The sequence below is a fragment of the Podarcis tiliguerta genome (genome assembly GCF_965153285.1).
Source record: "Podarcis tiliguerta genome assembly, chromosome: 6".
In the NCBI taxonomy this organism is placed as follows: Eukaryota; Metazoa; Chordata; class Lepidosauria; order Squamata; family Lacertidae; genus Podarcis; species Podarcis tiliguerta.
Window position 1 is genome coordinate 93935493 of NC_139539.1, and position 17854 is coordinate 93953346.

Below are 17854 nucleotides of genomic sequence, written 5' to 3' on the forward strand. Positions count from 1 at the left end.
TTTGATTATAACACTTACTTTAGAGTTTATGGCCTAGCTAAACTGCAATGTCCTGTGCCTGTCTAGCTTTTCCAGTAACAAAACTAGCTGCTTTTAGGTACTGTACATAAGGTCCATTCCAGAACACTGAAAAGAATAAGCTGTTAGAATCTAGGGTGGCCATTGTATGTCAGGGTTGCGATATATCCAGGATTTGGCTGTTGAAAACAGTGTCTGGGTGGAAATGGCTGAAATATCCGGGAACAACTTTTGTGTCCAGATTTTTACTTTTTGAACCCTATTGTATGCATGGCAGTTGCGATTAATCTTGAATTGCTTTGTAGACAGGTGAAAGAGGATATTGTAAGACATTTAATGAATAGGAAAATAAAGACGCTGAAAAATTGTTATATGTAATCACATGATATTATGATGGGGGCTGATCTGAAGAATCAAATGATTGGTTCAGGGTGATGACACTGGGTTGCAACTATTAAGATTGCTGTGATCCTTTGATTAGTGAATAGAAGTGATGTGTGTATAAACAACATTTCAAATCTGTAAATTGACAGCTATGCATGACTTCCCCCAATTAATCCTGGAAACTGTAGTTTACCCCTCACAGAGCAACAATTCCTATCACCCATAACAAACTACAGCTCCCAGGATTTTGAGTAGGGGGAGAGAGAAATGTTCTTTAAACATATGGTGTGTACACAGCTGCTGTCTTATTTGTGCAAACCTGCTAGCTGCTCTGGGGTCCCTTTTTGGCTCAGTATTGTGCTAAATTTATTTGAATTCATTTCCAACCTGCCTTCTCCCTACAAAAAACTCATTTCGTTAAGTTCAAAGATCTCAAAAATAAAGGGGTTGGGCAGTCATGAGGGTCATGGCGCACTGGTAGAGCATCTGCTTTCTGTGCAAAAGGTCTCTGCTTGAATATCCGCTGTCTCTGCAGATGTTTCCTGCCTGAAGCCCTGGAAAGCTGCTGCCCATCAGTGCAGGCAATATTGCGCCCAAGGCAGGAATGGTTTGACACACACCACAGGTAGCCCTACCAGCCTGTTGCTGCAACATAAACAATAGTCTTGTAGTATGCAGCTGACAAACGAGTATTATTAAGATTTTGTGCACTACAAAAGGCACATTTCCTTTTATTATTCACCTGCTGTCTCTTGTTTTCTATTCTGTGAGGTTTTTTAAAAGTGTTCTTATTTGGCTGACTTTGCAAGATAATAGTTCCAAAATGTGATAAGCTGCTAGCACATTTGCAAAGCTAAGCTTGGTCTGGTATTGCTTCAAACTGGATGGGCAGCTGTGTGTTGAGATTCCAGCATTGGACTAGATGACCCCTGGGGTTCCCTTGAATTCTATATTAATTTTTAAAGTATATTTCATTACTTTCACCAGTTTCAAATTTGTTCTCCATTTCTCTGGGATTTGGCTTCCCGCCTTTCCTGCCATGCTGTTTTTGTACGCATCCCTTTTACATACTGCATGATATCACCTATTTCATCTAATACACGTTCCTCTATTATATCACATATTTCGCCTATTAATTTCTATCATTCTCATTTTGCTTCTTCCCTCCCCGCCCCCAAACAGGCTTCCTTCTCCGCTTTAGTTGAACTTCCCGCATTCTCCCCTTCAACTGCGAGCGCACATCTCCCGAAGCATCTCTATGTCCCACCATAAGCAGTTAGCTCCGCCTAACTACTGGCGACGCATGCGCAGTCTGCCGCGACGCCGTCGGAGGCTAGTATGGCGGGGGGCAAAGGGGGCGGGGCCGCGCGCTTCTCAGCCACACCGCCGTAGCTCCGCCTAACTGCTGGCGACGCATGCGCAGCTTTCCTCCGCGCTGCCTTTGGCGAGCGGCATTGTGGGCCGGCGGGGCGCAAGATGGCGGCGGCGGTGCTGCAGGCGGCGTCTCGTCAGGTGAGAGTGGCGGTCGCGCGTGTTTCCTCCTGGGGGGCCGCCCTTTCCCCCGCGCCGGGGTGGCCTCGGCTGCGGGTTGTCAAGTTTCAGCCCCGTCAGAGACGGAGCCGCGCCTGGCGGGTGTTTAGCAAGCGGGTTGTTTTGTGCGCCGCCTTTCTCCCGAGAGGGGCTCGAGGCGGCTGACAGGTTGGGAACGTAGAAAAGGCGGCAACTAGAAAAAAACACACACAGTTTGGCGCCATGAGTCCCGTCCTTTCCAGGCCTGTGCTGGGGGGGGGGGTGAAGGACACGAGCGTCTCATTTCGCTCGGAGGTGTCAGCTGCTGTGTGTTTCAGGTTGGTGGAGGTTGCCCTTGGGGGACAGAAAGCCGGGATTTCGTCCCGTGAGTTATTGGGCCCCAAACAGAAGCCCACACTAAAGTCTGTCTCCCTCCACCCGGCCAGAATAAACTCAGGAACGTAAATAGTCTTTTGCTTGGTTGCCTGTAGGAAATAGTGTACTGCAGTGCCCTCTGCTAGCCACGCATTTATTCCCCGTGAGTTACCCCCATCAGGGTGCTACAAATTACAAACAATTGTGTCTCCAGGTGGGTAGGCTAGTAAATTATTTGTGGGCTCACACTTTCGTGGTCTTTCCCTCCCAAGGCTAAATTTGGAAGACCGTTTGTCAGCAAATCAGATAAAAGTAAAATTAGATTTTTTAAAAGAACAGATGCACAAAAGATTTTTTAAAAGAACAGATATCTGGACACTTGCATCTGATTACTTGCACAAAATGTACCACACTTTGATCCCGATTTATTTTTGTTATAATAACAGATCTTCCGCATACCATGTGTTGGACAAGTAAGGGGTTATTATGTTGACTGGAGGATGGTACGTGATGTTAAGAGAAGGAAGATGGCTTTTGAATATGCAGATCAGAGGCTGCGGCTGAATTCCCTTAGGAAAAACAAAATTTTGCCCAAAGAACTCCAGGTAAGATGAAAATACTGTTTTAAGATATTCTTGATTGTAGCAATGAACCAGGCATCCCCTCCCCATCTACATCACAAATTCAGAAATATTATTTTATTTCAGTATGATATAACAATTGTAGTTTATGAACAGGTTATGAATAGAATCATCTCCTGATTCATTTCCCACAGTACATCCATTGCTTTTTACATACTTTTTTAGTCATTGGTTTATCCAATTTCTATTCTTTCCAGGAGCTAAGAGTCCACTAAGCAAATAATAGTATGGAAGAAGTTAGCCAGTTATGTGCAGTTACAGTATTACACTGAGGATCAGTTTGGAATGTAACCTACTGCTTGGGAATCCTGTAATTTTGTTTTAAGTTATTGTGTCTTTATTGTGATGGGTTCCCTGAAGTGGCATCTATTATGCATTGAAAACCTTTCTCATTGTGTCCTTCAATTAAATATTCCAGGCAGTTTTTTACTGGTTATTCTGTTCCAGACTGTACTCTTTCTTAAATTTAAAAGGCATAATGAAAGCTCTTTTGTTTTCTATATGCTTTTAGAATTTAACTGTTGGTTGTTCTCCATAGTGATTCAGTCCTTTTACAAAATTCCTTTTTCTTTTTCTAAATGTATTGTTGTAGGCAGTGTTTTTGTTGACTACCTGTGTACATGTGGCATTTGAATGCTCCAGGAACAAACTGTTAAAGAAAACAACACTTGTGTTATAGTAATTTAAAGTCTTAACCAATTTATTACAACACTGGGGCTGACCTGCCCTCTGCCATTCCTCACCCATTAACTTCCTAGACCTTCCCCTTCCCACATCATGCAACTACTAAGATTGCTTTTCACCTTCCCATTTCTGAAGCTGCTTCTCTCTTCAGTTTTGCAACCCTGCTTTGCTCTCGTTTTTACCTTCGCCCCATGTCCATGCCTCTTCCCTCTCCTTTTGTGCAAGCAGCCTTGCACACAAACTTCCCACACAGTAACATCCTTTATCTACCTCCACCTACACATTGCAACTATGCACCCTTTTCATCTTCTGCCCAGGTATGAAGCCACCATCCCTTTCATCTTCCACCCGATTCCCACGCCTCCTACTCCCTCTTTTTTCACAAACCCCCTTGCACCCCCAATTTCATCTTCACTCCCTTACCCCCCCCCCCATATTTCCTCATTTTTCTCAACTCTCCTTTGCAAAAAAAAATAAGAAAATATGAGGATCGCTTGAAGGAGTTGGTTATGTTTAGCCTGGAAAAGAGGAGACTGAGATAGCCATTTTCTTAAGGGCTGTCACATGGAAGCTGAAGCAAGCTTATTTTCTCCTGCTCTGGAGGGTAGGACTCGAGGCAATGGCTTCAAGTTACAAGAAAGGAGATTCAGACTAAACATTTGGAAAAACTTTCTGACAGTAAGATGAGTTCAGTAGTGGAACAGATTCGAGACACATGTTATTTTTGCCAGTGAGTTTGCAGATTCCTAGCTGGAGGAATTAAAGCTTTGATTTGTCACAACCATAGTGGTTGTAAAACTGCTGTTGCTGTCACATTTCCTTCCTGTGATGCTAAACTTTTAAGAGATCAAGACAGTGTCCTTGTGAATGATATATTCTACATGTGTCTCCCAGTTTACACAGGGGTTACATTCTGGACCTCTGTATGAGTCAGTGAAATGTGTGTAAATGAGAAGCAACTTAGAAAATCCTAGTGGCTTGCGAGGAGACCCTCCCCACAGCCCAAAGAGGATGTCCTCTTCAGGCTCTGCAAAGGGTCTCCTCGCAAGTCACTAGGACTCTCTATGGTGCTCCCCATTTCCAGGTTTCAGCGGGTTGAATGCAAATAGATGGTGTGTAAATGGGGTGCTGCCTCTAGTAGCTCCAGGACTACCGATGGGTATTACCGCTGTTTTTATTTGTTCCAGGAAGTGGCTGAAAAAGAGATTGCTGCCCTTCCCCGGGACACCTGCCCAGCGAGGATCCGTAATCGATGTGTTCTGACATCCCGTGCACGAGCTGTAGTGTGGCGATGGAGGTTAAGCCGAATTGTCTTCCGCCATCTGGCTGACCATGCGCAGCTCTCTGGAGTACAGAGGGCAATGTGGTGAGCCACCACCAACAAGGCTTTTCTTCAAAAAAAGACAAAACTGAGTTCTATTTCAACTCCTAGGATGAATTAAAGACACGTTATATAACTTGCAGCATGTAAGGAGTCTGGAGGGGGGGGGAATAGACCCATTGGTAGAAGACCCTTAGCTAGAAGCGGGCAACCTTGTTTAATTTTGTCAAACCTGCCACGCTTGCTCCTCTTGTATATTTAAAAATGACATGGAAAAATAAAGCAGTCCCACGCTTGGATTTTGTTTGTCCTTTGCATTTAAGGTTTGATATATAGCATTACATTGTTGCAGGGTGTATATTGCTAGCAAATCTGAAAATATCACATAGACACAGAATTCAGATACACTACATAGTTACTACATATATTTTCTTCCTGGCTAAGCTGCTAAATGGATTGGTGCAGCTCTCACTGCCGCTAGATGGAGTGCATGGTCCAAAAACAATGGCTAGGAACATGAGGGTTTAAGTAAATATAGTTATCCAATATTTTGCAATTCCTGTTGGTGGGTCTAGGACCTCAATGTCCTGTTATTTTGGCTATTGCAATAATTACATTATAGCTTGTTCAGTCCATCGCTGTCCTCACTGAATATCTCCACAAGGACAGATTGGCACAAATCCTCATCAGCACAGAGGAGGAAGCCAGAGTGAAACATCAAAAACCCTGCCCCCTGGAGCCTCCCAGCAATGTACTTAACAGTCCTATTACATGCTAGTTAATCTGCATGCTTCAATAGTGCTCTTGAAATGGGCACCATCAATCTCTGAGAAAAGTATATGAAGCTTTCTATTTCCCTTGTCTGTACATACAGATTACGCATACATGCCCTGAAACCTATTTCCTCAATGGTTAGAAGTGAAAGTTTCTTATACAGAACTTGGGCAGGTGTGGGTAGTAAGTAGATGTTGATTTCAGACAGTTGCACTCAAACTAGCTTACTTATTTTTATCAATTTCACAAAAAGCACTTAAAGCTTTATGGAAAAGGGGCAACACATTTGAAGGAAAAGCCTTTCTGCATGCTTTATTTCCCATCTCCAATCTGAAATGTAAAACTTGTTTTTACGCAGAAGATTATGTAAACAGCACACTTTCTCTGATCTCAGCAGAAGCCCCATACAAAAGATGTACATTTAAGATGGGTATTTGTTCAAATATCTATTGGTAAATCATCTTTGACTTGCTTTTCTCGGCTCTCAACCCAGGCTTTGTTAATGGACCTCTTCATTTCATCATCGCCTTCAGCATACATCTTTTTCAGGAGATTCATCAACCCTTCACTCGGGTCCGAGGTGTCATAAGCAGCTTTCCTAGAGCATACAAACATACAGAAAATAATTACATCACCAGTTACAGACAAAGTTTGGTATGCATTAAGATTTAAATACGTGCAAGTAAGCAAACAGTAAAATAATGAGAGCTCCAATCCTAAACCTGTTTACCTGAAAGTTTTATTAAAAATCAGTGGAACATATACAGAGGGATTGTTAGGATTAGACTAAAAGCAACTAGCTGGGAGAGATGAAGCCTGGATAACTTTCAATTACTGTCTTGTTTCTCCCCACTTCTGCTTACAAGCCTCCCAACTCCCAAATATGAATCTTATAATCAAAATACAAATGTTAAAAGTACATAGATCAGACCTCTCAGGGAGTAAGAGGTGGGAACATGAAAAAGTACAGACATTAAACCTGTCACTTGCGCTTACAAATCCTTCTGCATTACATCACACCTGCAGCCACTCTGGTAAACTATCCATATATCCCCCAGGAAGCTTGTTTTGTATATTGAGAACCTTGGGTTTTGCTACAGGACAAATTAGTTCCTGAACATCTGACATTCATTGTAGCGTTAATTCCAGAAAGTGACATGGCCCTTTTGTGCAGCAAAACAAGCAACCAGGTTTTGCATATATTTCGTGGAATATTAAGTATTCGTGTTCTTGTAAGGACACAGGGAAAATTTCATTAAAAATACTGTGGCCTATTTCAGGTATGAGTAGCAAGAACCACCAGTAGGAAAAAACGGTTTCTGCAATAAATGTTACAAGCAAAGATTAAAAGCTCATTGTGTTGCAGTTTAGAAAGACATGGAATTGAGCCAGCTTAGCCCAGTGGTTCCATCGAAAAACGCATAGCTTGGATCCTGCAATCGCCCACAGGCAGCAGTTTGAAACCTGTGGGCGCTGACTGGCTTTTTTAAAAATAAAATAAAATAAAATTTAAAGACATGGAATTGAATTCTATTATGAAAATGAACAAGTTCTAAATAAGATGATCTGGCAGAGCTGACTTAAAGAGATGCCTATCAGGAATACTCAGCAGACAAGATTGAAGTGGCACAATTTGAGCCACTAATAATGGAACCTGGATTAGACTTTTGCCTCAAAGTCTTTTGATTGCCACAACTGGCAACACCACGACAATAACTCTCAGCATCAAACACCAGCTCAATTGACAAATATTTTGAATGCATCAACACCACTTTGGGTTAACAAGCCTAATCTGCAAGTCCTTTTTTTCTACCAAACGCAATGCAACAGAGGAAGAAATAGAGGTGGCACTTACTCCTTCTCCTTCGTCTCTTTTTCAACTTGTGTTAGGCACTCCCATTTTTCCTCTTGCTTTTTCCTACATAATATCAATATCATATCTGTTTTGATCTGCAAAAATAAGAAAAGCACTACAAAAAGTGAAACTAGGTGGCAGAATTACCGAACGGGCTAAGTATCAATAACTTTATTTTTAATAGTATTTAAAGAATGACAATTCAGTTATGTGAGTTAAAATATAGAATATGGACAACAGTCAGCAACAACAAAAAAGGGGCAAAATGAGCAGGAGAGATGGCGTATGAGCAATTTTCGCTCACATGTAAAGTATAAAATAGACTAATCCTGTGCAACACTTTTGCCAGCCAAAGCCCACCCACTGAATTTGTTGTGAAATGTTCAGAATGGGGCTCGTGTTAGCAGTATGTTCGTTGTCAGTAATTTAAGACAAGGTAATTGTTTTCAGCAATCTGAACACTTTTTTGCGTTAATTCTCTACACAAATCTCAGAATAAATGCTCTCTTATATACAAGTGTTGTTTCTCTACTAGACAGGTCACATGATTGTAATTTGAAGGTTGCGAGATACAGTATGTGCATTCTCTTGGGTGCAGCAAAAATTTCTTTCAGCTGCACCCAAGAGAAAGAATCTATCCTTATCAAGTTCAATTGTTGTTGTTGTTTAGTCGCGTCCGACTCTTCGTGACCCCCTGGACCAGAGCACGCCAGGCACTCCTGTCTTCCACTGCCTCCTGCAGTTTGGTCAAACTCATGTTCGTAGCTTCGAGAACACTGTATCAAGTTCAATACTGCCTGCTAAAGCCTAAGAAACCACATCTATAACATGAATGAGACTAGGCCCCTTGGATGGCATCGAACAAAGTGCTTCTGCTAGTGCAGGGTATTGTGGCTGTGCAGTGTAACTCCACTCCCTCTCCCACAGCTCTCCAGAGCAGATTCAGGGAGGGGGGAAACCACTGTGCTAATGGAAGCTCTTCTTTGGATACCGTTCATTCTTCCCAACAGACTGGTTTCTTTGTGAAAGACTCTCTCTTGTTATGTCAAGTGGTACAGCCCAGATTTGTGACCTCAGGGACAAGTGGGCCTCTGAGGTATGCGGCTGACTGTCCTCTATTGCCCAGCAATATTGAAAACAGAACGTAAATATATGGGCAGGAAGCCTATCAAGAAAGGGGAACCACAAGTTACAGAACCGATGGCTCACCCCCTAGCAAGTGCCTAATGACTAATCTGCAGCAGGTAGTAACACAGGAAGCAGCCCTAAGCTGTGGAAACCATAGGAATCTACAACGTTAGCATGTACTTGAAAAGAAGCGTTTACCTTCCATGAGCTGCTTTCCACAGAGATGGGTTTCAGAAGATTGTTGAATGTCATAGTGTAGTTCTTGTTATTCAGATTCTTCACCAGCAGATCAAATGATCTAGAAGGAAGAAGAGATTAATCATAAAGGCACAGCCATGATCTATCAAATTCAGAGAAAGCTGACATGGAAAGGGGGGGGGGGGGAATAAATGGCTCTGCACCTAAAATCTAGTATCACAAATCTAGAATCACATATAAGACATAACTGAAGCAAAAGAGCTCAAAAGGGAAAAACAACAATAAATACTACAAAGATAACAGAAGCGGGTAAAAGTCAAGCCCAGAGATATTTGCATTAAACTGTAAGGAAATTAGTGTGACTTTAAGACACAGTAAATAACGATTCAGTGACGCAACTGAGTTGGCTAGATGCCAATAGACAAGTCCTGGGAAGCAAAACAGCAAAATAAATTGGGTGAGGGGGGGAAAGCACCCATCAGATCGAAGTGTCCAGCAATTAACCAGAGCTCAATCAACAGAAGCAATTATGGCAAGCAGACAAGAGAAACAAAGTGGAGATGGAAGTAAGGAAGGCAGAAAAAATGGAAATGGAACTCAGAGGAGGAACAAGGAGCTGGGGGTGAAATCTAAAGAAAAAAGGCATCAAACTGAGATGTATAAATAATTATGAGAAAGCATATGGTACTTCAAAATCAAGAGGGGTAGCAACTATAATTTCAAAGAGATGAGGGTTTAGTATATTAAAGATGAAGAAAGATCCTGAAGGAAAATACATTATAATTCAGGGAACAATGGCAGGGGAAGAATACACTATAATTAATACTTCTGCTCCTAATGAAAATCTGGTGAAATTTTTTCATAAAATGTTTAAGGAAATGGAGGATTTGAATATCTGGGCTATATGATTATGGCAGGAGATTTCAATATAGTATTAGATAAACAATTGGATAAGTCAAATCCAGAGGAAAGATGTAATAACATTACAGGATTAGCTAAAATTATGAAAAGGAAAGATATGAAAGATGTCTGGAGAGTGATGAGGGGAGGAGAGAAGAAATTTTCTTTCTTCTTACCAATGCATAAGACCTATTCAAGGATCAATTATATCTTCTTTTCAAAATATATTCATATACTGTGCATCAGTTTGCGAAGGAAATTTAATACTTGGGAACTATTTCACTAGCTTCTGAAACATCTTAATATGGGAACAAGCAGCCAGGGACAAAAAAGCAAGAAATGATTCAAGACACAATCTGTACCTCCTGGCATTTAATGAAACACCCACCTTTCTGTGAAGTGCACCTTCACATTCTCAGCTGGCAGATGCTGAACTCCACTTAAAGTGATGTAGATTTTCAAAAACTTATCTGACTGATCCCAAGCTAAAGGGATTAAAAGAAAGCTGTATTTATTACATTCATTCCAAGCTGCTCTCCCTAGGTGATAATCTTAGTGAGCAATTTCTTCATCTTCTAAGATTGTAGCAGGCACTGCCCACACCTCTGCAAACAATTCTGGCAAGGCAACCATGAGGGCTAGAAACATGTTTGTTTTCAATGTAAACTGGAGTTGCCAGGAAACAATTACCGTATGTTCCAATGTATAAGAAGACTTTTTAACCCAGGAAGTCGGGAGTCGTCTTATACACCGGGTATGGTTGTGGGGGGTCGCCTGAGTGTTGCCCTCCACAGCGGTAAATTCCAATGGGAAGCTCTCCACCGGCTGCCCATGCTCCCCCCACAAGACATGGGACGGGGGGCAGCTCCTCTGACGTCCCTCGGAGCACCTTCGAAGCGGAGGCAGGAGGAGCAGGAGCGAACCATTGTCCCCAAAATAAGCGGGGGAGGGGAGAAAGGGAAATCCCTTCGCATGGCTCGCTAGGCCTCCCGAGTGCCAAACCTCCCCGCTCACCCACACGGACCACTGAAGCGACACCTGCCTCAGGTGACCCCAGTGTGTATGCGCATTTTCTACATTTGTGCGTGTCTCCACTCTCTCTCCCTCTCTGCCCCCCCCCCCACGGATGGACACCGCGGAGCTCAGGCGTGAAAGAGAGAGAGAGAGAGAGAGACCACGCTTTCAGGCAGCTGGCGCGAGGGGGGGCGCCTGCACAAACCGTGCTTACGAGCCCTGCGCTGTTTCTCTTCCCTCTTACGAAAGGGTGGAGGGGAGGGGGAGCTAGAAGGGGGGGGCCGCAGAGGGGGGCACGTGGGTCTCTCTCTCACATGCACGGGGCAGGTAAGCGGCTGTTTGGCGGCTGTTGGGGCTCTGTGAGGCGAGGGAGGTGGGGGGGGAGATGGGTCCAGTGAGGGAAAAGAGGAGCGGCAGCTTCTCCTCCTCTCCCCCCCTCACACGGAGAGCGATGGAGGGAGCCCTTCCCACCAAAACAGGGTCAAGAGGCGGCTGCGCTGGCCTGGCGGCCCTGATTAGCGCCGGGGAGGCGGATCATGAGGGGAAAACATTGACTATTATACCGAGAGAGAGAGAGAGATATCGTATGTTCCGGCTGCCACTGAGGATGGAGGAGGCATGAGGCAAGCAGGGCTTTGAAGTCCTCCCCTCCATCCGCCCCTCCCCCTGATCCTCCTGCAAGGCCCCCAGCACCCCAGCTGCAGTGTGCATACAGGGATGAAAAGACTGGCTGACTCTAGTTGGCTGCAGTCGTTGGAAGTGGGATAATCTTATACGACGAGTATATCCCAAACTTTATATTTTAACTTGAAAACTTGGGGGTCGTCTTATATGCCCAGTTGTCTTATACGCAGGAAAATACGGTATGAATCAAGTAACGGTTATTATGGTTTTCATGTGCTCCTGCAGGATCACAAAAAATCCCTTGTTCATGACATAAAAAGTACATCAATCTCTGCACAATAACCTACTTTTCCATATATAACCCAACCTATGATTCATGGATTAAAAAATTATATACACTGGCTGTGAGGCTAAGCAGTTTACAAGATGTTGATATTCTCTTGAGTCTCTTGTATTAATTCAAAAGGTAAGGGTGGATCAGACCTACCATAATTGTTGATTTTCACTGTGTATCCTGTTGCAGGTGGTCTTTCTTCTTCAGATGCTTCTGCTTTTATTTTGATTGGTAACTGGTTCTTGATTTCTCTTTCTATCTTATTCTTTTCTGACAGCAACACATCATGAACTCTCTTTCTTGATGCTTTTTTCAAAAGCTCTTTCACTTCATCTAAATCTTTATGTAGCTGGATGAAACACACAGAGCACACAAATCTGTAAGCTGCCTTGAAAGCAAGTGCTGATAAAGAATTAAAACAATCCATAAAGTACAATCAAAGCACAAAGTGCAGAACAGCAAACAGTTAAAACCACAAAAAGCACATTAAGGAAATAACTTAATCAGGCCAACTAAAGTATCACAAAATATCATACAAATTTTTGGCATTTCCACAGAAACCATCCAGCCTGGAGAACTTGCAAGCTTGCACATTATTTTGTGTTATTTTGTTTGGTCTAAAAAGATATTCCTCCAATATAGATATTGAGCATTTTGTATGGGTCGACACTAAACATTTTAAAAATGAAACTAGATTCTATTGTCATTTAAAAGACGACATACTGAAAAGTTGTGAGGAAGACAAGAGGTGAGACACCACTACTGGAGAGTTCCTCTCTATAGTTAGGTAAAGGTAAAGGGACCCCTGACCATTAGGTCCAGTCGTGACCAACTCTGGGGTTGCGCGCTCATTTCACTTTATTGGCCGAGGGAGCCGGCGTACAGCTTCCGGGTCATGTGGCCAGCACGACTGAGCCGCTTCTGGAGAACCAGAGAAGCGCATGGAAACACCGTTTACCTTCCTGCCGGAGCGGTACCTATTTATTTACTTGCACTTTGAAATGCTTTTGAACTGCTAGGTTGGCAGGAGCAGGGACCGGGCAACGGGAGCTCACCCCGTCGCGGGGATTCAAACCGCTGACCTTCTGATCAGCAAGTCCTAGGCTCTGTGGTTTAACCCACAGCGCCACCCGCGTCCCTTCTCTATAGTTAGCAGCTGACTAAATTCAGAAGATCAGGCAATCTGGAGCATAGCTGTCAACATTTTCCTTTTTTTGCGAGAAATCCTATTCAGAATAAGGGAATTTCCCTTTAAAAAAGGGAAACGTTGACAGCTATGATCTGGAGAAGAGATGTTAATACTTTCACTCAAGAAAGTAACAAATGGTGGAATCGATGTCAGAACAGATCTTTTCCATGCTATCCTTTACAGTCAAGCAGGAATGAATTTGTGCCTTCTGATTCCATGTAACACTAGACCTCCCTTCACAATTTGCCCTCCCTGCCTAAATGCACGAAGGGGTGGGGGTGCGGGAGTGCACACCTTTTCACCCTGCTCCTGATGTCACATGCTCACTTTTGCATTGAGTGTGACATTTGCAGAGGGCACACCATTACAGGGCACCAGGTTCTGAACAAAAGGGAATCCTACACAATCACAGTATGTGCACATGTTGTCCTGCTCTTGCCATTGTCCTGCTCACTGTAGAAGGTGGGGGGTAAGCAGGGCCAATAGAACATGCAATATTGAGAATGTGACCAAGAAGCACCATCCCAAATAATAATAATACCACCTTTATTGTTAATGTACAACCTGTGTACAATGAAATTAATCGAGCCCAGCCCCCCCCAACACTCAATCTCATTGCACTCTACGTGCTTGTTGCACAACACACCAACCCTGAAAGTCAGTTGCACTATATTATTTTCCATTCAGCAGCCTAACAACCCACGGATAGAAACTGTAAAAAAGCCTATTGGTACGACTGATTATACTTCTATATCTCCTGCCCGAGGGTAGAAGATTAAAGAGGTGCTAGCTGGGATGTGAATCGTCCCTGAGAATTTTTTTCGCTCTCCTAAGGCAACGATCCCTTGCAATGTCATCTAGCAGGCTCAGGGGACAGCCCATGATATCACGTGCTGTGTTCACCACCCTCTGTAAAGACTTTCTGTCCGTGGCTGTCAAGCCAACGTACCACACTGTGATACAACATGAGAGGACACTATATATTGTGGACCGGTAGAAGGAGGTCATAAATTGTTGTTTACTTCCCCCAAATTTATTTCTCAGCTTGAAGGACAACTTCAGTGATTCCACAGTAACTGCAGCGAGCCCTAAGAAGTCCAGGGCATCATGCATGGCTAAGGCAAGATTCAACCAGAGATGGCCCAGTTTTATTGCTAGCTGTTTGTCAAGTCACGCAGAGCCCTTCCAAGCCTGTTCGCAAGTTTCTGAGTTATATATATATCTCAATCAAAAGAAATAAATGAAAAAGCAGCATCTTAAAGGGTGAAAAATTATTTAATTATTAATTACATGTATATCCCACATTCTTTCCTCCCCACCACGCAAGGAGCTCAAGAAGGCGAACGTAGTTCTCCTCCCATTTCATCCTCAAAACAACCACCCTGTGAGGTGGGTGTGGGTGAGAGCCAGCGAGCAGCCCAAGGTCCCAGTGTTCGAAATCCCCTAGGCGCCAGGCACATTTTGCTACTGGTGTGGGTCCAATTATAACTAGAGTCATATCTTGGTTCTTGAATAGAATCTGTTCAACTTCCTAAAACCAAGGCCTGGCTTCTGATTGGCTACAGGGGCTTCCTGAACTCAAGCAGAAGCAGCAATGGACGTTCGGCTTCCCAAAAACATTTGAAAACCCAAACACTTACTTCCAGGTTTTTGGCATTCAGGAACTAAAATGTATGAGTACCAAGGCGTTTGGGAACCAAGGTACAACTGTACATGGAGATGTCTGGGCACCAGGTTGGCGACTGACATCTCCATCAAGCCAGCTGACATGTGCGGCAAAAGATGTATGTTGTTATTGTTACTAGCCTTTATTGGCATAAGTTTAAACAATAAAACCGTAAAATCATCCAAATGCATTGATAATCCAAACACATAACATATATACAAACTAGATTGCCACCATTGAATAAACCAGGCAGCTTTAGATTTAGCTTTAAATATTTTGTCTTGTCCTTCTGCACTGCTGTGCGAATCATGAACATCTTAGTCCTCCATCATCACATCATGGAAAGTAAGTGCAGGGCTGAGTACAGATATACTTGACACTGAAGCAACCTTTCCACAGGCCTCCCAAATGGAGCTCACAGACCACAGTTCTTGCATACTGGGACAAGTGAATCATTGTAAGAGCAAACTACAATCAAGCAATGTAGTTGAGATAACAGAATCATAGAACTGGAAGGGACCCTGAGGGTCATCCTGTCCAACCCCCTGGCAAATACACATCCTGTTGTGGTGATGGTGACTCCGGTTTAAGGGGCCTTTGGGTGCCTAGCTTATATATATATATGAGTTTCTAGCACCCCTGGTCTCTCCCAGCCCCGCCATTTCCCCAACGCGCCACCATCTGGAACAGAATTCCCCTTCTGTGCTTGGGGAAGGCATTGGTGTCGTCGCTCGGCCTATTTTGCCTCGCTTCGTTCTGTTCCTCTCCCTTCCCACCCGCCTCTTTTGTACCATTTCCAAAGGGCTCCTTTCTCCCGCGCTCTGCACATGAGCAGGAGCCCCCTTCTTCCTCCCTCTCCGCCCCGTCAGCGGTCCCCTCAGGCGCCCAACGGCCCTTCTTCCCTCGCGGGGCCCCGCCCGCCGCGCGCCCCCGCCTCACCTCCTCCATGGCTGGAACAGGGGCCGACCAAGCGGACTCGCGCACGCGCATGCGCCGCCCAGCACCCCCCCCCGCCCCGGAGGAGACGCAGAAGCGGCGACGCTCGGCGCGCCCAATCAGAACCGCGCTGCTCTCATCGTCCCGCCCCGCCCCCGAGCTTTCTGACCTTAATCGTCACTGCTCCGCGCCCAGCTCAGCCAATAGTCGCAACGCGTCCATACAGGAAGCGGAAGAGGGAGAACTCTGGGAGGGGGCCGTTTTTTAAGCGGAGATGGAAACGGAAGAGGCGCGTCTCGTTTTTCTGGATGCGCAGTTTCCGGGTTCAGTCTCGGAGAAGTCGTGCTGTGGTTTTTTTCTGCGAGGGCGAAAGCGAAGGCTGCCTGTTGAATTATAGTCATATAGAATTTATACATTCATTTATGCAAGATAGATAGATAGATCTTCTGTCCCACCTCTTTCTCCAAGGACCGCAAGGTGGCCTGCGTGGCTCTCCCGCCTTCCTCCTCCATAGGATAATAGAATTGTAGAGTTGGAATGGGCCCCTCAAGAGTCATCTAGTCCAACTCCCTGCGATGTAGGAATCCCCACAACTCCTCTGTTGGAAGACCAGCCTGAGGCCGTGATTGTGACTCAGGGCCACTCCCAGTGAAGTTCGTGGGCAGAGAGGGAGGATTTGAACCGTGGTCTCTACCAGGTCCTAGTGGAAACGCTCTTAACCACTTGAGGTCCTTCAAAAATGTTTTTCCCACCCCACCGCCCTACTTAATATTTTAAGTAGATACAGTCCATTGTACCTCCATATTTCAGAGGACAAGAAGGAGCAGTGGTGGCTGAGGAAAACTAAGAATATAAGGAGAGCCAGGCTGGATCAGTAGCTGCAGATGAGAAATCTGTAATTGCATTCAGCCAGCATCCTGTTCTGACAGTGGCGGATCAGATGCCCCAATGGGAAGCCCGCAAGCAAGATCTGAGCACAGGAGCGCTTTCTTCCCTTCTGTGACTTTCAGCAACACGTTCAGAAGCATTGCTCTCTCCAGCTGTGGAGGCAGAGCATAGCCACAATGGCTACTAGCCATCAATAGCCTAATTCTCCTCCATAAATTTGTCCAATCCTCTTTTAAAGCCATCCAAGTTAGTGTCCATCACTGCCATCCACACAACTTACGATTGACAGAGGTTGAAACTGAAGGAGTGCTGTTTGACTGGGCAATAGAGTCCACCATTATTATATATTTAGCAACATCCAGTATACCAGCCTTTGCCAATCTGGTGCTCTCCAGAGGTTTTGTACTAAAACATCCACTGAAACTCTTCCTGTTCTGGTTGGCAAATACGTCTATGTAATGTAAGGCATAATTTTACACATAATCAGACTCCCAGTTTTAAATATATATTTAGTAAAGGAAATGCAGGCTCCGGGGCTGCAAAACTGAACTGTAATGGTGGGGGAAATTAAAGCCTTCCACAATGGCTTTAAAGAATAATAATTCCACAGCTTCCTTTCCATTTCAGCCTTCTGGAGTCTTATTTCTCCCCCATAGGTGGGAAAGTGTGCAGGGCAGGGGAAATTTTACTACAGAAATGCCAACCAAGAAAGGATTGATTTCACTCCCACCTGCATTTCTTCCCAAATCTTCCCTCACATACAAATGTAAGGCTGCCATCGCTCAGCTCTATGAAGCATCTCATCACAATTTTTGATTTGCATGGGCTTGGGAGGGGAGCATAAGAGAAGGCAAGCTGAACAATAGCAGAGGTTTGAATAAAGGAAACCTCAGAGCAGCAGTTATAAGGAGAAAGTTTGTGGGGAGCCCTAAAACCTTATGATTAGCTGCCACAAGGATTCTGAAAGGCAGTGTCTGTTCTATATTCCCTGCTGTTACAGTCTTAATTGGTTTGGGAGATGGACCCTATAGGCAAATAGGGCACAAGATCTGGTCCACTCCTCCTCCAAGTCCACTAGTTTTTAACACAGGTTCAGCTAGCTCATATTGTAAGAGCCAGCTCCTCCTTATGGTGGCAGGGTTTTAAGGTTCAAGGTACATATTGGCATATGTGGTAGCGCTGTAACTATGTACACAAGTTCTGGAAGCTGGTTTTAAATTGGTATTATTGTTGGCAAACAGGTCATCTTGTACACGAAGTTGGGTTTTTTATCCATTTCTGATGGTGCCAATGCTGACCTTACTTCTCTGTATCTGTTGGTTACTGCTCATTTAGTGATGTCTCAAGGATGGAAGGACACATCCTGTTACTCTCTGGATTTGTGGATTTAAAAGTCATGCTTATTGACATTTCTGA

General features: G+C 44.2%; 2 protein-coding genes across 3 annotated transcripts; one reads left to right on the top strand and one right to left on the bottom strand.

Annotated features, from left to right (window-relative positions):
- The first annotated feature begins 1796 nt into the window (after nucleotides 1-1796).
- On the top strand, nucleotides 1797-5231 carry MRPS14 (mitochondrial ribosomal protein S14). The gene is made up of 3 exons (XM_083446393.1): nucleotides 1797-1914; nucleotides 2733-2891; nucleotides 4799-5231. The coding sequence occupies exons 1-3, from the start codon at nucleotides 1879-1881 to the stop codon at nucleotides 4979-4981; spliced, it is 378 nt and encodes a 125-aa protein (XP_083302519.1). The 5' UTR covers nucleotides 1797-1878; the 3' UTR covers nucleotides 4982-5231.
- On the bottom strand, nucleotides 5232-15714 carry CACYBP (calcyclin binding protein). Of its 2 annotated transcripts, none has more exons than XM_083446384.1 (6): nucleotides 15554-15714; nucleotides 11913-12108; nucleotides 10176-10272; nucleotides 8888-8987; nucleotides 7562-7656; nucleotides 5232-6304 (listed from the first exon to the last, which is right to left on the bottom strand). In XM_083446384.1, the coding sequence occupies exons 1-6, from the start codon at nucleotides 15602-15604 to the stop codon at nucleotides 6145-6147; spliced, it is 699 nt and encodes a 232-aa protein (XP_083302510.1). In that variant the 5' UTR covers nucleotides 15605-15714; the 3' UTR covers nucleotides 5232-6144. The 2 variants fall into 2 exon arrangements, with proteins under 2 accessions (XP_083302510.1, XP_083302511.1); XM_083446385.1 differs by lacking the exon at nucleotides 15554-15714 and adding an exon at nucleotides 15406-15495.
- Nucleotides 15715-17854: the final 2140 nt, after the last annotated feature.